The 24,530-nt window shown below is 38.3% G+C and overlaps 1 protein-coding gene across 1 annotated transcript; it reads right to left on the reverse strand.

The window, feature by feature from the left end:
- Window positions 1-155: 155 nt before the first annotated feature.
- Window positions 156-23,610, reverse strand: LOC145610225 (ABC transporter B family member 25, mitochondrial-like). The gene is made up of 20 exons (XM_081665518.1): window positions 23,274-23,610; window positions 21,471-21,689; window positions 20,888-21,074; window positions 20,700-20,761; window positions 18,272-18,315; window positions 17,946-18,048; window positions 17,745-17,852; window positions 16,877-16,960; window positions 16,733-16,793; window positions 15,185-15,330; window positions 14,979-15,095; window positions 14,375-14,460; window positions 13,157-13,245; window positions 12,509-12,564; window positions 4,790-4,870; window positions 4,644-4,709; window positions 4,478-4,570; window positions 2,083-2,147; window positions 1,594-1,729; window positions 156-699 (listed from the first exon to the last, which is right to left on the reverse strand). Exons 1-20 carry the CDS (start codon window positions 23,487-23,489, stop codon window positions 556-558), a joined length of 2,163 nt encoding a protein of 720 aa, XP_081521644.1. The 5' UTR covers window positions 23,490-23,610; the 3' UTR covers window positions 156-555.
- Window positions 23,611-24,530: the final 920 nt, after the last annotated feature.

The raw sequence follows: 24,530 nt of genomic DNA on the forward strand, positions 1-24,530 counted from the left end.
ATGAGTTGTCAATTTTTAAATGGTGTTGTATGTTTGGTCCACATACAACAATTGTATGTGTATCAACAAAAATTACTCTGATTGATTAAATGAATTGCTTGAGAGTTAGCATTCATTTAAATTCAATTAATGGATTCATTTCACATTGATGAATTCCCTGTCATTTCTATCCATTGTAAGAGTTGGAAGGTTGATGCAAAACTAGAGATCTAATTAATCAAATAAACTAGACATTGAAGAACACTATAAAAGAGCTCTTATACACATTTTTGTAAAAAAATAAAAATAATAAAAAAAAAAAAAAAGATGACGGGGATGGTTACAAAAGCCCCAAAAGTGATTTATACCCCCTTTCAAGTATATGTTAGTCACACAATTATGATCTTGCCCCTCCTTCATGGTTTGGCAGTAGAGAAGGGAGTGGCTTGCAGATTAGGTACACACTTCCTTTTGCGTTTAGATGATAGCCCTGAATCCCGACTGTTCTAAACTGAGCCCCAACTAACAAAAAAATCGATGTATTTGTCTGTTGCCTGAAAGCTTCCTCATTTGTGACTAGGTTTGTAACTTGACAGCTGAATCAACAAAATCAACCGTGCTGTTCTGCTGAGCCCAGAGCTGAGAGTATCTACCAGCCTTTGACAGAAGAACCTCATGAGATCCCTGCTCAACAACCGCTCCATTTTCCAGAACCACAATCTAAAGGCAGAAATTTCAACAAGTAGCCAAGTTAGAAGCAACTTAATCATAACATGCTAACTAAATTCTAGTCTTTACACCAACCAGTAGTCAAGTTAGAAGCAACTTAATCATAACTCAAAGAAAGTATCGTAATATCACATAATAACACTAACAGGAAGAAAAGGTGTATGCTCCTTTCAGTCAGTGTTTCAGTAAAGCCAGAGTTATTCATTGTCCATTTCAAGCATTATTGCATATTTCAAGAAGACATGCAGTGCACTACTTTCAAGACACTAGTAAAATTGTGAGTTTCCTACTAGAGTTAATCTATGACTTTGTTATATGGGGTCAAGGTTTCCGTCCTCAAATGTAGAATTCTTGGTAAGCTTGTGGCAGCTACACTACTCGTACTTTTCACATAGGAAAAGAAACATGCAGAGATATTATCATATTAGCAACAAAAACTAAAAATTGGAACAACAATTCCAGAGGCTGAGATTTCATTTTAGAAGTTGTAACTGACATTCATTTCAAATTTCTTTGGATAATAGCTTATGGATATGCATTCCAAAAGTTCAATGACACTTGAATTTAAATAGAAGGTTCATTAGTAACTCTACAGTAATGATTTATCAACAGATTTCACAGACAATAATAGAATGAATAAAATCGTTATTATTCAAGTAAAGGCTCATTTATATGCTGCATACAAGGTTGTAAACACATCACTTATCAATAGAATTCAAATTGAAGTTCATCTGGTAATCCGCTATAGTTGGAACATTATTTGGAATGTTCATTGATGAACATCAAAGTAGGAGAACCATGCTTTTTGCTCCCAGAGGCAAGAGGTACTTTTCCATAATGACACTAATAAGAGATCAAGATTTATTGACTAGCTACAAAACTTACCTCGTCACATTGCATAGCAGTTGTAAGCCGGTGAGCAATGAAAATGGAGGTGCGATTAGTTGCAAGTGACCTCAAAGCACTTAGAATTTCTGCCTCTGTGGTGCTGTCTAGTGCACTTGTAGCCTCATCACATAGCCTATATAAATAAATCAATTAATAGTCGACGTAGTCTAAAGCTATTCACTTAAACTTTAATACAGTGAACCTTCATACATGAATCTGGCAATTTATACAGATCAAAGACTCAAACACTAATAGCCTTTATACAGTTAATTAAAGGGGAGGTGAGAAAATACATAACTGGTTAACTGCGGATTACAAGCAATTCAATTAAAATGTACATAAACAATTTTTCAAATTTTTAAGAACCCAGAACTGTAACAGTTGTTAGAAGTTTGCAAGTAGGTACCGGCTAAGTGTGAAATTAATCCCTAAACATTGCACATTTTATCTTGTATAATATGTGCAAAGTAAAGACAGAGAACTTACAGAATGGGAGGAGATTTGAGAAATGCACGAGCTAATGCAACACGCTGCTTTTCACCACCACTCAGCTGCAATTATGAACAAAGAAAGTAAAACATGAACATATGGGATGATGAAATAAGTCACAAAAAGGAATTGCATATCATCAATGACATCTTTTTTTTTGGGGGTTAAAATCAGCAATGATATCACAATATGCTACAACAATGTGGGAAGGCAACTTTGACCTTTCGTGGACCAACCTGAATTTTCCAGCATTGTTCTTGAACAAAGACCTAGACACTATATAAAATTCCTTTGTTCTAATTAATACTTATATAATGACGCATCAATATACGATAGACAAAAATCGAAGGACAGGGTTGGCACTTGGCTACCCCTTCTACCATCCACTCACTCTTCAACTACAAAATCACCTAATTAACCACATTCTTATAGAAATCCTGCACCAGATATCCTCTAACCCCTTCAAATCTGCCTGACTACCACCGAGTGTATCTGCTTGTATATATAAATGTATCTTTATTTGACAAAGCCAAACCCTAAATCAATTCACTCATTATCTTGGCTTGACATCAAACTTGTCTCTCATGGTGCTGAAGATGTTATTGCCGTACCATCCTCCTTTCTACTACCGGTAACATCTAAAACATTGTGAAAAGCTAAACAGAAAGCACACAGAAGTTGAATGTTTGAATTTTGTGCAGGCCATGATGATTTGGCCACCATTGATGGTGGACAAAGCGAGGTTGTAAAAGTGTAGCGAACAAGGTCAGAGAATTCTGGGCTGAAAAGTTGCAGGAGAAGTTTGAGAGGAATAACCGGAAAAGTTGTCAAGAACGGAGTTAACAAAGGAAACTTCAAGAAAGCATCAGGAATATTGTATATAGCTTGATTTTCTAGTGGCCAGCTAAGACTTAATTGTAAAAATTAACCATGTCAGAAGATAAAGGGGTAATGATAAGCTAAGTTGCATGGAAATGGAAACGAGAAAATATGAATAATGGGAAACCAAATAAATTTCAGATGGTAGGAAACAGGGAAACGGAATATAAAAACATACTCCCTCCGTCCCTTATTGATATTCCCTTATGACCAATTTTAAGTCCCAAAATGATAATCCCGTTTGCTTTTTTCAAGTACCATTAATATTAATATTTTTACCAAAATTCCCTCCAATTTACAACAATATTTGTGCAAATTTAGCTAACCCATGTAAATTTTGCTTTTCCATGTACTTTTACTCCGTATTACTTTCTCTCTCTACTTTTTTGCATACCCAATGTAAATTTACCTTTCCAATGTACTTTTACTACTTATTATTTATGTTTATTAATTCCCGTGAAAATTGCCCATAAGAGACTATCATTAAGGGACGGAGGGAGTAAAAGCATAATAATCAAAATAAAAATTGCTCAACACAATCCATATTAGATTATTCAGTACATTTATTTTAGATAAAAATAAAATATAAAAAAGATTTTTTTTAAAAAATACAGTAAAAATTATCAACGCCACTTTCAATCCTTTCTTTATTCTCTCAACCTCACTTCTTTCTATTGTTCTCTTGTTCTCTTTGCCTGCTGCTCCATTTTTTTTGTGCACATTGTTGTCCTCATCTCCTACTCTCACTTGTTCTATACTTCTATGGCTATAATTTCTCATCCCTCTGTTCGTTTATCATCTTAATTTTAGTTTGGGACAAAGCTGCAATTGCAGGTGGGAAACGTGAGATGCTAACGAAATTGGTTTCCCCTATGTTTTCGGAGTTATCTCACAGACAAAACGTTTCACAAAATTGGAAACTGGATTTTGATACACATTTCCCATTTCTCTTTTTCGAGGCAATTTAGAAACAGCTTGCCAGAGAAATTTGACATTTCTAAGCAATGTAAATGTTAGGTTTGGCTGTAATTTGGTAAACATCCAACTGAACCACTAATAATATTAACACATTTTAGACATATTAATACTTAAGGGTTTCATGATTTCACCCATATCCTTAGACTATCAAGTACGTAGTATCAGTTAATCCACAAAATCAAAGGCAAGTGCAGCACCAATTGCGAAAATTTCCCTCCAACTATAATACCATAAGGCCTCCCTTCTACAATTATTGCTGCTTAAGTTTTTAATTTTGTCTTGTTTTACATTCCCCTTCATTCTTTGCTTCTCAAAAAATGCATCAAAACAGGTCTCTTGGATGTAGGTTGTTGTAAGCTTATAACTCTACATTGTGTGGAAATCCATAATGAACATATTAGCATACTACGACTTGGGAAAACATCAGAAGGGAGCTTAGATTCTCATTTTGAATCAGATATTGTCTCAACTAGTCCGCAGTAGCGTATTGGTCACCAAAAAACCAAAAATTGAATGGAATAAAATGAAATCTGACCTTTAGGCCTCTTTCCCCTACAACAGTTGAATACTTCTCAGGGAAATTCATAATAGTATCATGAATTGCTGCTCGTCGTGCAGCCTCATACACCTGATACAAATGTAAAATCAGAGAGCAAGTTTACACATGTAAAATTAGCTGAGAAAGAGGTGACATTACAGACCTCCTCTGCTGTTGCTGTCAGACATCCATAATGAATGTTGTGAAATATAGTGTCATTAAAGAGTACCTGAGACCAACCAAATATATCTCAGTGAACATGCCTCTGTCAGAAACTAAAAAGATCTTAAAGTGATATCCTAACTTTACCGTATCCTGTGGCACAACACCTATAGTTTTCCGAAGACTTTCAAGGGTAACATCACTTATATCTTGGCCATCAATTCTTATCTGCAATGTCAGAAAAGATGTTATAACAAAATTGTGAGTCACAAACAATAGAGAAAATTAATAGAGCAGAAAATCCTCGATCAAAGAGAATAGAAAACAAAGATAACATGGGTTTGCAACGACGTGGTGGTCAAAGTATATAATCTAGGCAAAAGGTTGTCATTTCATAGATAGACAAAAGCTCAGAGAAGATAATCGCCAATGGCTTTAGGCCATTACTCTCCAAGTTACTCAATACAAATTTCCGGATCCTTTTGTTCTCATTAGCTATTACAATTTATACTACTACTACATTGTAAGAAATGGCAAAACATAGCCTTAATTAATGAGAGTACGGTTCTTGTCTTCTTTCTCTTTTTGCATAGTAATACCAAATAGCTAAAGTGCCTTGTCTCCCCTGCTCAACGGTCCTCTGTTTCTCCCCTCAATGGCCACTGCTTGTTGTTGTTGTTGTTGTTGTTGTGTTGTCCTTGCTGATTTGGTCTGCTGCGCCTATGGTAAGTGCGTGTCACGGGAGGTGGGAATGGGTTCATTGCAACACTCCCCCCCAAGAGAGCCACCTTGTCCTCAAGGTGGAAAGAAGGAAACTGCTCTTTGATGCTGTCCACATCCTCCCAAGTCGACTCAAACGTGGGCATCCCTTGCCACTTAATCAGGACTTCTTTACCCGTGCCACGCCCCGCCTTGAACCTCATATCAAGCACGTCCTCCGGCTCCACTAGTAACTCTAACTCCGATGTAAGCTGGGCAGGAATTGTGGGTGAGCTTGGGATGTCACCAAGAGCCTTTTTCAGCTGAGACACATGAAACACGGGGTGTATACGACAATCATTGGGTAATGCCAATTTGTAAGCAACCTTCCCCACGCGCTGCACTATTTCAAAAGGCCCATAAAATCGAGCTGCCAATTTCTCGAAGGGTCTCTTAGCCAGGGACTTTTGACGGTAAGGTTGTAGTCTCAAAAACACATATTCCCCCACTTCGTACTCGACCTCTCTTCTTCTCGCATCCTATGATCGTCTCATCACTTGCTGTGCTCTCATCAAATTCGATTTCAGCTCATCCAAAATCAAGTCTCGCTCTCGCAAAACCTCCTCAACCGAGCCCACTGTTGTGTTTCCTGCTCCTACCCGAAGTAATTTAGGGGGATCCCTCCCATACACCACTGTGAACGGAGACATAAGGGTGGAGGAATGCGAGGCCGTATTGTATGAGTACTCCGCCCAAGGCAGCCACCTTGCCCATGCCTTGGGCTGCTCCCCCGCAAAACACCGCAAATAAGTTTCAAGCCTCTTATTCACCACCTCGGTTTGACCGTCGGTTTGGGGGTGATAAGATGTGCTCTTTTTCAAGTCCGTGCCCTGCATTCGGAAGAGTTCCTTCCAAAACACGCTCACAAAAACTCTGTCCCGATCAGAGACTATACTACTTGGGATCCCGTGCAACCTCACAATTTCCTTAACGAATGTTTCAGCCACCGAGTAAGCCGTGAAGGGGTGTTTGATACCAATGAAGTGCGCATATTTCGATAGTCGATCCACCACTACCAAGATCGTGTCCACTCCCTTTGAACGAGGCAACCCCTCGATAAAGTCCATACTAATATCCTCCCAAATTCTCACCGGAATCGGCAGTGGTTGGAGTAAACCCGCCGGCGACTGTTGAGAGTGCTTGTTCCTCTGGCACACCCCGCAATTCCTCACGTATTCCGCCACCTCTTTCCTCATTCCCGGCCAAAACAACTCAGCCCCCATTCGCAAGTAAGTTTTAATATCCCCTGTATGTCCTCCTTCCGGGGAATCGTGATAGGCTTGCAGCAAAATCGTCTTCCATCTTGAATTGCGAGGTATCACGAGTCTTCCTTTATAAAACAATTGTTGATTTTCCACCGAGTAGCCCGGAATCGTCTCCCCCTTCCCGACTTGTTCTCGTATTTTCTCAATCTCCCCATCCTCTGAAATTTCACGCTTCAAACAATCCCAATCCACCTGATGCGTCGCCACTAAGGGCTGCAGCAACACCGAGTTTTCCGCCCCACCGCGCCGCGACAAGGCGTCAGCCACCTTGTTCGCCACTCCGGGTTTATATTGTAATTCGAAATCGAACCCAATTAATTTCCTTACCCACTTTTGAAACCCATGCCGATCTCCCTTTGCTCGGTGACATATTTGAGGCTTTGTTGGTCGCTTCTTATCACAAATCGTCGACCCAAGAGATAGTGCTTCCACTTTTGGACCGACAAACACACGGCCATTAGCTCCTTCTCATAAATCGATTTACTCCTTCCGATTGGCCCTAGAACCTTGCTGAAATAAGCTATCGGTCGCCCCTCCTGCATGAGCACCGCTCCGAGGCCAAAACCGAAAGCATCGGATTCCACCACAAAGGTCTTGGTAAAATCCGGCATGGCCAAAACTGGTGCCGAACTCATAGCCACCTTCAAACTTTGGAACGCCACTTCTGCTGCTTCACTCCAACCAAAATTGTCTTTTTTTAATTGGTCAGTAAGAGGATGAGCAATGTGAGCATATTGCCTCACAAATTTTCGATAATATCCAGTAAGTCCAAGGAAGCCCCTTAACTCTTTGATGGACCTTGGGGTGGGCCAATCCATCATGGATTTTACTTTACTCAAATCCACCGACACCCCTTCTCTTGAGATCATGTGGCCCAAGTATGCCACCTCCTCCTTGCCAAACTCACATTTCTTTTGGTTAGCATACAATGAGTGATTTTTTAATGTTAACAATACAATTCTCAAGTGATCAACATGTTCCTCCCGGCTAGCACTATAAATAAGAATGTCATCAAAAAATACAAGCACAAATTTTCGGAGGAAAGGACGGAATACCTCATTCATCAAGGATTGGAAAGTAGCCGGAGCATTTGTGAGTCCGAAAGGCATGACTAAGAACTCGTAGTGCCCCTCATGAGTTCGAAAAGCCGTCTTGTGAGTATCTTCCGACTTGACAAGGATTTGATGGTAGCCGGCCTTAAGGTCAAGTTTGGAGAATACTTGAGCACCATGTAACTCGTCAAGTAGTTCGTCGATCACCGGAATTGGGTATTTATCGGGGACCGTCTCCTTGTTCAATGCCCGATAATCTACACAAAATCTCCAAGACCCGTCCTTTTTCTTCCCCAACAACACCGGGCTCGAAAATGGGCTAGTCGAAGGCCGTATGATACCCGCTTGAAGCATCTCACCAATGAGCTTTTCAATCTCATCTTTTTGGAATTGGGGGTAGCGGTATGGCCTAACACTAACCGGGTTGCTCCCCTCTTTAAGAATTATGGAGTGTTCATGCCCTCTAAGTGGTGGCAAGCCTTTGGGTCCATCAAACACCTCAACAAACTCCTTCAACACTCCTTGTAAAAATTCAGGAGGCCCATCTCCATTGGGCCCAATTCTACTTGGGCTACACTCCTCAGCTTCCACCAAATTCATCTCCACTAACAACCCACTGTCACATTTCTTCAATGTTTTGAGCATGGCTTTAAGTGTGATACCCGATTTTGTCAAGCTAGGATCCCCTCGAATCACGGCGGTTTTTCCATTCAAGTTGAAGCTCATTTCTTGTAGCTTCCAATTAGTGATCACGGTCCCTAGCTTCTCTAGCCATTGAACTCCCAAAATCACATCCGAATTACCCAACTTAAAGGGCAAAAATTCCTCTTCTATCTCCACTCCTTCTCCTAGCTCCAACCTTACTCCCTTACATTGCCCCTTCCCTTTGATGTTTTCTCCATTCCCTAACGACACACCAAAACTCATGTCACCGGTAATGCTTAATCCGAGGGTCTCAATGGTTTGCAAAGAGATGAAGTTATGTGTGGCTCCGGGGTCGATCATCACTACCACGGGTTGCCCTTTGATGGATCCCTTAAGCCTCATGGTCTTCGGGTTAGACAATCCCACAATTGAGCACATGGTCACCGACGCCGAGGTGTCTTGTTCCCCTTCCAATGGTGCCTCCAAGGCAGCCAATTCTCCTTCCTCCCCCTCCTCTTCTTCTTCCACCAAAAGCACGCTAAGTCCCTTAGCCGTGCATATGTGTGTAGGTCCGGTCCACCTACCATCACACTTGAAGCATAGCCCTTTAGCCCTTTTCTCCTGCATTTCCCTCTCCGTCAAACGCCTCACGTTGCCACTAAATTGAGAAGAGTTGGGGTAGTTTCCGGTGGGTGTTTGAGTCGTGTTGGATCGGTTGGGGTTGGGGTAGTTGGTTGAAGCTTGGGATCCTTGTGAGCTAAGGTTGGGTTGTGGAGTGTAAGTTGAATTGGGTTTCTGGTAAGGGAAAGTTTGGGTTGGTTGGGAATTGTAAGGGTGAGATTGGGCCGGCCCAGTTCCTAGGAGAGTTGATGCTGGGCTCTTGTTGAAATAAGAATACGGTCCGGGTTTGGTGACAGCCCCACCCGTATTTTTGGACCCGGTGACCCGATTACGCTCTTCGACCCGCACCGCCAAATCCATCGCCTCATCCAACGTCAAAGGATTTAACATCCTTATCTCTGCCTTAACTACCTCCTTCAACCCATTTATAAACTGAGCCTTCAATATATTCTCCGGTATGTCAGGGAGAGGCGCGGCCTTCTCTATAAACATCCTCCGATACTCCACCACGGGTGTTACTTGATGCACGGCGAGCCATTGTTCGTGTAAAGATCCGGCGTTCACCGGCCGGAATTGGTTCAAAATCCGAAGCTTAAAATCCTCCCACAACAAAACCGGTCTCCGGCTTGCTCCCATTGGTACCACCTCAGCGCATCCCCGTCTAACGCAACCACCGCCGCTTGAATTTTCTCCGGCTCGGAGAGCTGATAAAATTGAAAGAATTGCTCGCTTCTCAAGATCCACCCATCGGGGTCAGACCCATCGAAGGTAGGCATGTCGAGCTTGCGGAGCCTCCATCTACTCTGGGGGTCGTTGTGGTTCTGTTGGTGGCGGAGTCCGTTTCCCAAGCCGGTGTCCCAGTTGCCAAAACGAAGGCCGCTGAATCCACCCGCGCCTCCTGGTGGTTCCTGGAAACCTCCGCCCCCTGGCGGTGAGCCTCGGTACCCGTACGGATGCGGTTGCTCCACTTCCTCGTCCATTCCTCTGTTTTGCGCCTTGATGGCGTCTCTGATTTCCCCCATAAACCGCTCTTGTTTGCTCGTCATAAGGGCGTTCTGCTGGTTTTGCTCGTCGCGAAATCGGTCGATTCTCCCTTCAATGACTTGTCTCACGTTGTCAATGTCGACGCTCTGTTTTGCAGCAACGCCTGCTGAAGCGAACCTTCTCCGTCTCCCAGCTTCTCACAGATCTCTTCCACTCTCTCTTCAAGAGCGGCTACCCGCTCCGGCGTCACCGTCAAGGCCGTCGGAGGCATGCTGCTCTGATACCAATTGCAACGACGTGGTGGTCAAAGTATATAATCTAGGCAAAAGGTTGTCATTTCATAGATAGACAAAAGCTCAGAGAAGATAATCGCCAATGGCTTTAGGCCATTACTCTCCAAGTTACTCAATACAAATTTCCGGATCCTTTTGTTCTCATTAGCTATTACAATTTATACTACTACTACATTGTAAGAAATGGCAAAACATAGCCTTAATTAATGAGAGTACGGTTCTTGTCTTCTTTCTCTTTTTGCATAGTAATACCAAATAGCTAAAGTGCCTTGTCTCCCCTGCTCAACGGTCCTCTGTTTCTCCCCTCAATGGCCACTGCTTGTTGTTGTTGTTGTTGTTGTTGTGTTGTCCTTGCTGATTTGGTCTGCTGCGCCTATGGTAAGTGCGTGTCACGGGAGGTGGGAATGGGTTCATTGCAGGGTTCCAACAAGGCAACAATAAGGCACACAACAGCAATGATAAATATAACAAATTTAATCACCATGGTACAAAAACAATGCTTCATTATTTTTCTAACATGACATCTTTTCTAATGTGAGCATATGAAGTCATGACACTACAGTCCACAGCTATAAGAACATGATAACTGCATTATCTTAAAGAAGGGAAGCTGTGACAGGAAAATAAAAAAACAGCTGTAGGCCTGTAGCATGTGCAGAACTGGGTTTATGGGAAAAAGCATTTTACATCAATAATCAGGACATATCAGCAACTTCATCATAATTCTATGTTTTCAAGAGGTAATAAATAATCAGTAACATTATTCATATTTTCATTCTCTCTACTCTTCTCTATAGATAAATTTACTCCCCCACCCCCTTCTGTAATTAGCACACTGCATCCTTCACATGCTTTTCATAACTTAACTATATAATATGCTTCATATTGCCAATAAAGGTTTACTTGGCACTAATTAGTTCTTATGTAAACAAGAACAATACAGACACTGGTACAGGAAACTCCAAGTACGCTGGTACAGGAAAACACATTATGTTATTTGCAAGTATTAAAGGGTTGTATTTCTGATAATTTTAATTTATAGTTCCTCCATTCTCAACTAGGTTGGACTTTCACGCATCCCGACACACCACTTTTACCTTTACTCTTCAATTATCTACAAATTCAAACTATAAAAAGTTGATACTATGAAAGTAGATATCAAGACTATATTTTTCCTTGCATAAAATTCACAATAGATTGTCACAGGATAATGTGTGAATCAGATAAAAAAACCCAACTGTGGCAATTATTAAATACCAGAGTATTTAATGTTTAAGTGACTTATTTAAGCCACATAAAAAAATAAAAATAAATCCATATAGACTACTCCCTCTGTTCCGGATTAATTGCAATACTAGTTTTGGTCCATAGTTTAAGAAAAAATATACGAAGGGGACCAAAGTGAGGATTATATTATGTGAAGTATAGTTAGTGGGTAGAATTAACTGTTAGTGAGAGAAAAATAATATATTAGCAGTGAAAGTGGGTTTAGTGGGAGAGAAAAATAACTATGGTCCCTTACCAAATAAATAAATGTTGCAATTAATCAGAAATGGATGAAAAAGGAAAGTGTTGCGATTAAAAAAAAAAACATAGGGAGTATAAAAGTTCACTATACATGTATCAATAATTTTAGGCAACATACAAGTATACAACCTTGATGTTAGCTAGTGATCAAATATTTTGGTGTTGAATGTGTCACATAAGTTTTCCAAGTATTGTGTGTCCTCCAAGTATTATTTGACAAATATGCCGTAGTTACGGTCTTATGGGTACATTAAGTAGAAGGTGCATCCATGTCTCCTAATATAGTCTAATCTCTACCCCTCGTCCTCTCCTTTTGGGCCCAATCCTTGAAGCATGCTTCTCAATTATGCTATAAACTTTGGTCCACAAGGTTAATAAACTTGGCATATTCAGTGTTTCCTTGTCAGCTGCATATTTCGATCAACCAATTAAATGGTTTCAGCTCTTTGTGATCAGACATTCTTTATGTCCCCATAATTGCTTTGATCTACTCAACACAAACCCAAAAGGCACAGATTCAGAGTGGCAAGGACAACTTAAATAGTTTACTACCCATAGTGATTTGATAATAAATTGTGAATATTAAGGGGATGATAACCTTGGTCGAGTCAGAGTAATAGCTGCCTAATGCAAAAGAGAATATAAGTCCATTGACAGAAGAACAAAACATCATTGGGAGGTGATCACAGAGAAGACAAACTGATAAGCATAATTCCTTACATGTCCAGTGTGAGGATCAAAGAATCTGAAGAGCAATCTGAGAATGGTTGACTTGCCTACAATGTTACAATACAAGTCAGAAACATACATAAATAAACAAATTAAGTAATTAATAAAAGATTATATTTTAATCACAAAGTTTTCAAATTAACAGTGTCAAGAAAAGAGAGAACATTAACTATGACTCATCTTCATTTAGCCATCTCTAGAGATTAAAATAATATCTAATGAATAGACAAAGAAATCTTAGGGTAGTTAATAAAAAGGCTAAGCATACTTTAAAATTTAACAGATGAAAAAAATACTGCCATCCAAAATTCAGTTTTGCCGATGTTAATATTTTCCAAAGATGCACATGTTTCAAGGAAAAATTGAGTTAGCATGACATGCAAAATTAACATGTAATAACAAAATAGAGATCTTATCCGCGGGGGGAGGGGGGGGGGGGGTTGGGAAAAATTTTATATCTAGTCCCAGATAATTATTACTAACAAGAAAGACACAAACAGTGAAGTAGTGAGCTCACATATCATTGAAGATGATTATTCAATTCTCTGCAATTTTTTTCTCCATTAATAGAATAAGAGAAGTAAACACACACAAGAGAAAAGAGACATAATTCAAATAGAGGATACATATTTAGCATACCACTTCCACTAGTGCCAACAATTGCCACACTTTGTCCAGCTGGTACAACAAATGATATCCCATCAAGTATCTTTCTTTCAGTCAGGTAACTGTCATTGTCCATAACCATTTATAAGAGACTATATCAACTAAAACAATCTTTATACACAAAAAAGATGCACAAGACAGACTTCAAAATCTTTGAAGAAGTCCACATACTAGATAACTATTGACTACCACAGAGCTGACAGAATAAGCACAACAAGCATAGTAGAGAGACTACAAGATTACAACTTGCATTACATACAGTAATCCCTAAAATGAACATATATGAGGCACCAGAAGAACATATATCTTCGATAATGAACATCTATGAATAGCTAGAATTATGAAACTATCTGCTGCATCCTACACAAGGTCCTTAACTAACAAAAGGCTCTAAGCTGTTATTTGTAGGAAAGAACACATCTCTTCGTGTGTTAAACACATTTCTTTCAGAAGGGGCTGAATTATTATTATCTCAAGTGTATTCTCAACAAAAGCATGAACAGTTTTCACCTCTTTTGAGCTTCAAAGTTCGTTCCGAAAGAGCTTCCCTGGGGTTGAAGGTGAACTCTTTGACTGCTTAGATGAAAAGACTAAAAGGGAGTAGGTCAACCTTAGGGCACATGGCTAAGGTAAATTTCCCATTTGTCATTCCCTGATAATAAGTTCTCATTGGAACCCCCATGGCCCCCAATGGGAGTAGTTACTAGGGTAATAGGTTGCTGAACAGCCAGTGCACGGAGCCTCAACAAGGAAGCACAGCACCAGCTGTATCATTGAAATGATTCTTCATTAAAGACGTTCTCACAGGTGCCCTTTTTCCAATGGTACTTCAATCCTTATTCAAGTTAATCTTTTTAGAAGCAATATTTTGCTTTGGCAAATTGATTTGACATTCAAAGATGGAAGAATTTCTGACACTGGCAGTAGCATATGCTAAGCTCAAGGAATAAAAATATCCCCTTTGCGTCAGGCAAATTCAGATGACAGAAGAGCGAACAAAGAGTTCACTAGACCACTACCATGTAGTTAGGTAGGGACCCAATTAACTTGACATGAAGGGGTACTTTCCAACCTTCCAAACAGAAACAAAGAACAGAGAAGCATATGAAAAGGCTGTGTTACATATATACGTATGATAGAGTTATGTGTCAAGGCACTAAAGCTGCGACTGTATGGAATTCCTTTTCCTACCTGAAATGTACATTCTCAAATTGAATGCTACCCCCCTTCAACACCAAAGGTTTTGCAGTTTCTTTGTCACTGATATCAGCCTTTTCCTGCAATGTTAACAATGAAGTATATATAACGAAGCCTCCAAATAAAACTTGCATACCTGCAGAAAGGACACTCCCTAAAAGAGTCACTACACAAATAGACAGTTAGACACTACACAAAAGAATATACTGATGCAACATTAAGTGAAATTATAAACAACACACACACACACACATATGAGCAATTGTGAAGTTAAAAGGTTTTCTGGGAGAAATTGACACATACAAACTTACCGCAGGATAATTTGCATAGAAACAAGTCAAATTTTTTGTCTTTTTAATTTATTTTATCTTGTCTTTTACAGAACCACCAAGGACAAAAATTTCTACATAGCAGAGAAGAAGCTGAAAAGAAATTAATCAGCCTCCTGAAGAGGCTTCTTCATATCGTAAAGGAAAAGGCCAAGCCACAGAGTACTATTAATCACCTAACATATATGTAAAAAGAATGGCAAATCATCACAATAATAGTTAGACTATAATCTTTAGCAGAGATCCAAGTAATAGGTCTTGAAGCATACCTCTAGCAACTGAAACATTGATTTCATGTCAACAAGACTCTGGATTGTCTCCCGATATACACTACCAAGAAAATTCAACGGAAGTGAAAGCTGAAAGAGGAGACCATTAACCATAACCTGCATTTTAATTATTTAAGTAAGCACTACAAAAATTTTGGTCTATGATAACTAAAATATTCAGGCATGCAGAATGAGGATAGTAATACCAAATCACCAACTGTCATCTGCCCAGCCATTATACCGTTTGAACACAAAACCATAGCAGTTGACAGAGCTGTGCTAAATATCACATTTTGGCCAAAATTGAGAAAAGCAAGACTGCGTTGAGTCTTCAGTGCAGCATCTTCATACCCTGATATAATAAAATAACAGAACCATATCACAATAATTTTAATAACAAAGGTGCGCAAGAAGTCTATGATAAAAGGTAATATAGGTGATAATCAATAGAGCGATATGATACATGTTTAATGGGCTATATTTGTCCCGTTTTGTTGTGTTTTCTCCATACAAGTACATAAAATGGCAATGAAATTTGGCATTGAAGCTTGTGTGATATGCTTTGAAGATTGGTGGTAGCTTCTTTTTTTTTTAGAAGAAGATTGGTGGTAGCTTTTCTGAGCTTTACTCAAGCCTTTGCCTTATCTGGGCTTGGCGCAGCAAGCTTTGCCCAAGCAGTGTTTGTGCACAAGTGATAAACATCAAATAGATTAGCAGACACCATGGCGAAACTTGCCTCTTGTGGTCCTGTGGCCTTGGCCTGCCCGTTGCCAACATATGACAAGCCCATAACTATTATCATTTTTAGATGGTTTAGGGGAAAAAATTTCCCTATTGTTTTGAGAAACATTTAGGACTTTGAAAGTCATACATTATTCTTCCTCGCAGGTTTTTTTGGGAGCAAAACTCTATGGCGGTACTCGTACTTTCTACTTGGCATTGTTCAGGACTTCACCTTTAATTAAATTTAACCAAGTATTTGGCTTTGCCTTCCCTTATTCTTATATTATATTGCACATCGTGACTTTCATTTATTTAGTTGTTATATTATGAGTTAGGAAAAATATGTAGCAAATGGATTCGCATGAAAATGAGGTATTTGATCTTTAGGGATGGAGGAGGAAGTTTTTTTTGTGTATGACTATACGGAATAATTACTTTTGGTTCATGTAGCCGACCCCACTTTTGGCTCATGCATCCCCAGGAGGGTAGTTAACTTCAGAATCATGATGTAACACAATTATTGGTTAGATGGGTGGGAAATTCAGATAGTGAAGCTTTTTGGGAAAATGCTGAAGATTTTGAAAAGAAATATCCTACTTTTGTTGTGTCTCAAGAGGGGAAGTTGATAATAATAGCCTACCGTAGTTAATTACTACAATAACTTTTGTTACAATTCTGTTATTATTGTAGCTGAAATTTAGGAATTCAGTTAGTTGGTTAATTAGTTGCTTTCTTATTACAGCTTTGATGATTACATGTTTGTACAACTATGGAAAGAGCTTTAAGCTCACTTTGTAAGAATCATTCAAAAAATCAATAAAATCTCTTCTTTTCTCTCTATCATTCTCTATCTCTTTACTACAATTCTGCCATTTCTAACCAGTGATCTTTGATCCTGCATCACACCCACCACCCACACACCCTCTTGAGGGCAACTTGTGAGCTAAAACAACAAAAATTAACATCCATACAATAAGATCTATTACAAGTATGAAAGTAAAAGCATGCTACAGATTTACTAGGAAACTTACTCTTCAAAAACTCGTCATATTTGTCAGCTTCATAAGTTTCGTTGTTGAAGTATTTGACAGTCTAATAATACACAGCATAATAAATTAGAGTTTCAGAATTGTTGTACTCCGTATTATGTAAAGGTGGACTATATGAGGACACACCTCATAGTTGATAAGTGAATCGATAGCCCTTGTACTTGCATCATTATCAGCTTTATTCATGGCCTTCCTGAACTTTGTCCTCCACTGCAAAAGACACAAAAATTTATTAAAAAGATGCATTATCAAGATATCATTTTATATGTCAACCTAATGCCACATTATCAGCAGACAGTATTAACCCCGGCTCAAGCTTACGAATGCCATTCTTTTCTTAGAAATAGTTGAGCCCATGTTTCTGCCTGTCCTCTCCCACACTCTCACTCACAACCACCAGTCCACCACCGTAGCACCGCTATTAAGAATTTACAATCTCCTCAATGATTGCCAGCTCTCTCCCCTTATCTTTCTTGAAACCAAAATCTTTCTTAGAACATGTTTTACCCGTGTCTTTCATTAATAAAACAAAATTTCTGTCAATCTCCATTTTGTTGAAGCGTTGACTTTTACTTTTTAAATAATATATCCAACCAAAAACAAGTATTCACGCTTGAGTCAACAGGTTGTGAAAGTTGCTTGAGAAACCTAAGTGTGTAAGTCAATATTTATTGTGTGGGGCGAATAGTATAAGACCTAAGGGTACCAGCCTTCATTCCTTGACAGCCTTCATTCCATAACAATTTTGTTGCAAGTTGGCTTTGCCTTGTGGGAGATATATTTTAAAGGTGTTAAAGAAAATCCATTGTAATCTATATTCATGCATCAGGGATTCAGGGTTCTTTGGGTGAAACAAAAATAGAGGTATGCATGAGAATATATCAGCACATTTGAGTTGTTCAGTGGTTGTTACTCATTTAAAGATTTTACACTATCATACTATTCATACAACAATTTCAATACTCTTAGGTAATAGTAGACAGAGTTACTCTACCTGCGTCACGGTCAATGTGAAAGCAATGTATGCAGCAACTGACAAGGAAGTAATCCATGCAAAAGGTGCTCCAAATTTGTAAGCCAAAATACCTGACACCATAGATATCTAAAAAAGTATAGGTTAAATATGTCAATGACTCTTCAAGAGATGACAAAAATGAGCCTCAAGAGGATAATGGGATAAACTTTAGAGACATACCTCCAGAATAGTGGGTACAATATTGAACACCATAGACGAGAGAATGAAGTTTATGGCACGACTACCACGATCAATGATCCGATTCAGACCACCAGTCTCTCGACTGTTGACAGCAAACAAGAAATGTCAGACATACACTCTATCAACTGAGTCAAGAATAAAAGCCAGTCAACCCCGAGTATATATAGTGTTTGCAAGCACCATCCCCAAATAAATCAAGTAATCAGAAATTCAGAATATAGATTATCAAAGTAGAAATTAGCATACTTACTACATAAAGTATAAAACAAGTTTGACCATGCCAAACAGAATATAAAAAACAATACCTAAGATGATACCGGAGATCAAGATCGTGCAAATGTGAGAAAACCTGCAGAAACCAACATAGGTAAAAATTAACAATCACTGCAATTTTTATTTTCATAATAAAATAAGGAAAATTTGACTTTTGGTATCTCGAAAATGGCATCCGCTGACTTTTGGTACCCATCTAAAAATTTTATTTTATTTTGGTACCTATAAAATTCTATAAGTATAGCGTTTGGTACCACTTAACGGAATTCCGTTAGTAGTGCTTAAATAATTATTTTTTTCTTGATTGTATGCTGAAAAATGTTTTGTTAAGGTTTGGGGGTCGGTTTGGCCCTTAAGTATCCAAATTGAGCTTGGAATCGTAAAAAAAAACTATCTTGTTTTGAGTGTCATAAAATATATCGATTTGTTTATCATTAATTTTTTAGCCACAAAAATTGTTTGGGTAAGGTTTTTGGGGTCAATGTAGTTCTAAAGGATCCGAATTGAGCTCGGAATTTGAAGAAAAATAACGTAAATGTCTCGTTTTGCATGTCAAAATAAATATTATTGGACACGCAAAACGAGGCACTTACATTGGTGTTTTTTTTTTGCAAATTCCGAGCTCAATTCGGTCCCTTAAGAACTAAACCGGTCCCCAAAACCTTGCCCGGACAATTGTTGCGGCTAAAAACTAATGACACAGAAATCAATATACTATATGACACGCAAAATGAGGCCCTTACGTTGTTTTTTTTACGATTCCGAGCTCAATTTGGACTCTTATGAACCAAACCGACCCCTAAAACCTTAACAGAACATTTTTCGACACGCAAATCGAGAAAAAAATAATTAGTTAACCACTACTAACAGAATCCATTAAGTGGTACCAAAAGCTAAAATTTTAGAATTTGATGGGTAAAATAAAATAAAATTTTAATGGGTATTAAAATAAAATAAAATTTTAATGGGTATTAAAATAAAATAAAATTTTAATGGGTATTAAAATAAAATAAAATTTTAATGGGTACCAAAAGTCAGAGGGCATTCGAGGTACCAAAAGTCAAAATTTCCATAAAATAACTACCATTTGCATAACTATTACTTAAAAATAACTTTGGCAAAAATTTTTTGTATAAAAAAAGATATTGCCCCTTTACTTGTCAATAGCCTTCTGATTTGGACCCCGCCCCATCCTCTGATTTACGGATCTCCTTCTCTCTTCTTTCATATCCCTCTCTCAGTATTTTTCCAGATTATTTTACTGTCAATCAACTCCCTCATCAATCTATCTTGTTTTCCTACTTCAAACAACAAAAACCCCTATCTCCACACTTCCACCTTACCACGTTTCTTTCCAGCGAATGAAACTGCTAGCTCTTTCACCTTTATTTTTGGGAGTTATAATTCAGTGTACACCTAGTTAATATTGTTGCGAATTTTGGTAAAAAATAAAATAACTTAATTTCCCTCCACTGCATTTTGTTTCTTATATCTTTCAAATCCTTTCGAAAAAGTTAAATATCTACATTTTACAATTATGGACTTTGGAGAAAATACTCTAGCTCTAAGAGCATAAACTAGTTGTTCAGGGAGGAAAATTCTAAATCTATCACAATTGTTTTTGAGCCTACAAATTTGCATCTAAGAGCAATAGTTGTTTCAGAGCTTATTTAACCTTTTTCTAGAGCTTATTCACCTTTTTCTTACCTTTTGTTGACCTGTGTGGGGATTTACTAAAAAGCATAACCTATTATTCTTTCTACAAGCCCCAAGCCTTAGCTAAGTAAAATTGGCAATGGGATGATATTTGAAGAATGAAGTGAGTACTATTTAAGTTTGATAAATATAAGCATCGTTAAAAACTTTGTTATTTGACCTTTTCTTTCTCTTTTCTCCTATTCGCTGACTATATTTAATTAAATATAACACCATAAACAACAATATTTCTACTAATGAAACGACTAGAAAATCATACCATAATTTTAATGATAAATATTGGATAATTCTTGGCAAGCAAAATCCACAACGGGATATGTCAACCAAAGAGATGATGCACCACTAACCTCTACTCATCGGACAAAAGCACCAATGTCTACATGTTACTTATGGAGGATTTCCTGACAAATTTTTAAAAATTCTCACCAAACCCTAGGGCACTAGGTTTATACAAACCTTCAAATTTTTGCAGTTTACAAAAATCTTAAAGAAAAATAATCATCTTAATCTCCATTCCCCACGCCCCCCTTCCCCCCCCCCCCCCCCTCCCCTCTTTAGCTTTCTGTAAAAATGGGTGACTATGTCCAAGTGTAAATTGTCAAACAACTCATACCCATCCGAACTGTGCCAGATCCAAAATGAAATGTACCAATGCTGATATACTAGCAAACATGGCTTTTCCAATTAGCTTAACAGAAGACACAAATAATGCCCGAGTATTAAAGTGAAGAAAGAAGAAGTTACCTTCCGTGATAAGGAACGAATTGTCCGCAGAGCTACCTTGGAAAAAACAGCAGTTCGTAGTTCTGCATATGCAAGTTATAATTATTAAGATATACCCTCAAGATTAAGTTATATTGAATAATAAAAACATTAGACCAATATACATGTTATGAAATTGACAGGCCTCAAAAATATTGCATGATAAGTACCATTAAAAGCCGAAGCACCAGTACGTGCAATTCCATAACCAATTAAAACAGCAGCTGGACTAACAAAAAAAGCAAGCATATATGAATTGCCAGCTGTGAAGGAAGCAAGAGTGCTGGCATTTCCAGTAGCAGTTGTAAGCCAATCAACCGCAAGTTTAAACAAGAAAGGCACCTGAACATTCAAAACCTGAAATAGAAACAGAAGCAACCAAAATCTCTGTTAGCATGAATGTCAATTTATTTTTCACAAGAAAGGCTTTGGTTATGTTGTTGTGGTTGTTGTACACTTCCTTAACATGGATGTCAATTTATTTTTCACAATTTTTGTTCGATGACAGCACCCCTGAATACCTTATAGACGACACAAACATCAGGTGATGCTTCTTTCTTAAAAAAAAAAAAAATAAAAAAAAAAGGCACATACCCAACTATTCAATTTTATAGATTTCAAATATCACATGACATCCATTAGAAACATGCCCACTGATTTTCTAGCCTTGATATGCTCATATGCCAAACACACTTCTATATAAATTAACAAGAGATTGGGTGCTGTAACAGAAAGTAGTACGTAGAAGCACACCTTAGCACCAACTAGGAATCCTAAGGCTGCTATGACCCTGAGACGAAATTCAAGGTTATCCTTTGACCATAAGTACTTAGCCAAGGTGGTTAGCATTTTCATATCTGGAACTTGATCAACTTTAGCTTCCCGGCTAATATTTTGCTTGATGACCTGCTTAGCTCCATTTACATCACCGGGTGAAGTTGACAATAATGCATATCCCTTAAGGTTTATCCTCTGCAAAGAAACTCTGAATTAGTAACTGGAAACTGCTAACAAATAAAAGAGACACAGTCAACATTGACATATACTAATTTTCTTTTCTTCGTTGATTTGACATTAGTTAGAGCCTCAAAAACAGAGGTGGAACCATCCATTGAGAAAGGGGATGTTATTAGAGTGTGTGTATGTGTGTGTGTGTGTGTGGGGGGGGGGGGGGGGGTACTGAAGTCTCCAATAGTATACAGTACCTTACAAAAAGCTGTTAAGAATCTTAAGATACATAAAATCATTAGAAATGCACCACAACTCCTCTTTTGGTGTCTTTTTAAACATCAAAGACAAGCAAGCAATATACAAAACTGGAACAACAATAAGTATCCATAACCATAACAAATTGTCAACCCTAGCCTCCAATTCACAGGGTATTTACTATTCCTAATCAAAAATAAAACTAATGTTTTGCTTTCCTAAAATAGCTTAATGGTCATAGTTGCAATGTCACTGAACACAGTACAGACATGAAATAAATACAGGAATAAGACAGAGAGTTACAAATCACAGCAGCAGAAAACTATCATTTGTCCCTAATCCCGAATATGTGCTGATTACCACTATATTCCAAGCACTCCCCCCAACCCATCCCCAAGTGGTTGATCCTTATAATTAACCCATGTTTGGTATGATACTTCCTCCATTCCACAAATATTGCAACATATACCATTTTAGAATGTTTCGCAAATATTGCAACAATTCCTTATTTGCACATGTTTTCTCTCTTTCTCTAATGGAGGAATTTTCTTTCACTTTCCTATACTCCCAACTTGGGAATTGGTATGAAAGGAAAATAAGTGGAAGGAAGGCCTCTTTACATAATTTTCTTTCACTTTCCCTTCCTCCCAAATTAGAGAAATTTGAGAGAAACATAAAACAAGTTTCTTAATTTCTTTGTCTTCCCTTCATTTCCTTTCTGAGACCAAACATTGGAAAATAAAATATCTTTCCTATTCCTTCTCAATCTTTTCCTTTCCTTAACTAATATCGAACCAAAAAGGGTTGCTCCAAGCCTCCAACTACAAATGAAAGGTAAAATAATCCCACTACATTTCAATTTTTGCCATAAATAAATAAATAAACAAAGAGCAGCTATGTAGTATGTACCACCCTCACACAACATGTCTACATTCAACTCAAACCACAAACTACACCACATTTCTAAGCTTACAATTCAAAGATGTCAGATTATGATTCTGTATCACATGATTAAATCCATTCAATAGACAATATAAAAGCCAATGAACTCAACGTTTCGAATTGCACCGATTATGCTTGATTTTAAACAACCACAATCAAAACCCAGGATTTTCCACAAACCCACTATAATTTAGCTCAAACAACTTCAAAACAACCACAATCACATACACAATTCATCAACTCGATTAAACACATCCAATCACAACATCAAACACGAATAACACAACTTTGATCAATTCAACAAACAAACAAACACCCATTACCCAAAAAACCAGAATTCAACAAAATATAAACAAATTCAAACAACCCCAGTTCAAATTGAAGTCAAATGAAAGAGAAAGAGCTAACCTTATCAGAATTGAGTCCATTGTTAGGCCGGAAAATGCTATTAGACGATGAAATCACAGCAGTTGGAGAGAAGAAAGCCGGCGACATAAGAGGGGAATAAGAATGTAAACCGACGCCGGAAAAATGCGCCGGAGAATTGCGCCGGCGTATGACCGGAGATGCAAGTTTGCGAGTGACGTAAGCACGTAGAGTGGAAGAGGACCTCCACATTGTCATTTTTTGACGCTTACCAAATCAAATCTCCCAATATTCGTTTACTGCTTCGGTTGCAAGCGATACACGACTCTGTATATATACGGTTGTGTGTGTGAGTTTTCTTTGTCTCCTTGTTTTTAGAGTGATTTTGAAAATGTTTTCTAGAGTGGCTCATTTGTACAAGGTTTGGAAATGGCAAATTTGATGGTGTATTAGGTGTGGAATGCTTGTAGTGTATCTGGTCAACATAATAATCAATGTTCATTGAGGCTGAATTATACTTCGTATGAAGTATGCATGCCTTAGGACCTGTTCACATTTGCTGAACTGATTGGATCTGAACTGAACTGAGCTGAAATGAATATTTTATGAAAGGTGGAAATTAGGAGCTGAACTGAACTGATTGGAGCTGAACTGCACTCAACTGAAATTAAGTAAATGTGAACAGGCCCTTAGTTGATCTATTAGATTAGCGAAATATGTCAATTAAAAGTGATCTGATTGTAAATTTGAACAATACTCAATTAGGTGTAATTATTTGAGCAATACTTATTAGCTGTAATTATTTACACAATACTCAATTATCTGTCAACCTGTCGGGTAATAGTTGTACATTTGTACATGGCCACTTTGCTTAGTCACAAGGCAGGTGAATTGTAGTAAGTCGTTAGAAAACTTCGTTTGCGTGGTCCTTCCTTCTTCTTCGTCCCATTTTCCTCATATTCCTTTTTCAGTAACAATAGCAGATCTTTCTCAACAACTATGGTGTTTCCTCGTTTTCCTGGCCTCCTTCCTCCTTTTCCTTTCACCAGCTCATCATACAGCGCCCCAAAACCATTATTTTTGGAATAAAACAACAAAAGGTTTTGTGTGAGACCGGACTCACGTGAGACCGGACTCACGTGAGACCGGGCTCAATAACAAAAGTCCAATAAAAAGGCGCGGGCTAACTAAACCCGATCGCGAGGCTCGCAACACCAAAAACATGATAGTGGACTCACGTGAGTCCGTCTCACCCAAAACTTTACCATAAAACAAAAACCCTTAGATAAATGGAGACAT

This window comes from Chenopodium album, chromosome 24 (genome assembly GCF_948465745.1).
Source record: "Chenopodium album chromosome 24, dcCheAlbu1.1, whole genome shotgun sequence".
Lineage (NCBI taxonomy): Eukaryota > Viridiplantae > Streptophyta > Magnoliopsida > Caryophyllales > Amaranthaceae > Chenopodium > Chenopodium album.

Excerpts from the sequence above, each read along its gene's own strand:
- LOC145610225 (XM_081665518.1), bottom strand. The coding sequence starts at position 23,489 with ATGACAATGTGGAGGTCCTCTTCCACTCTACGTGCTTACGTCACTCGC. Across the intron at positions 21,690-23,273 it reads ATGGACTCAATTCTGATAAG|AGGATAAACCTTAAGGGATA; the intron begins GTTAGCTCTTTC and ends GTTTCTTTGCAG. Across the intron at positions 16,961-17,744 it reads TCACATTGACCGTGACGCAG|TGGAGGACAAAGTTCAGGAA; the intron begins GTAGAGTAACTC and ends TGTCTTTTGCAG.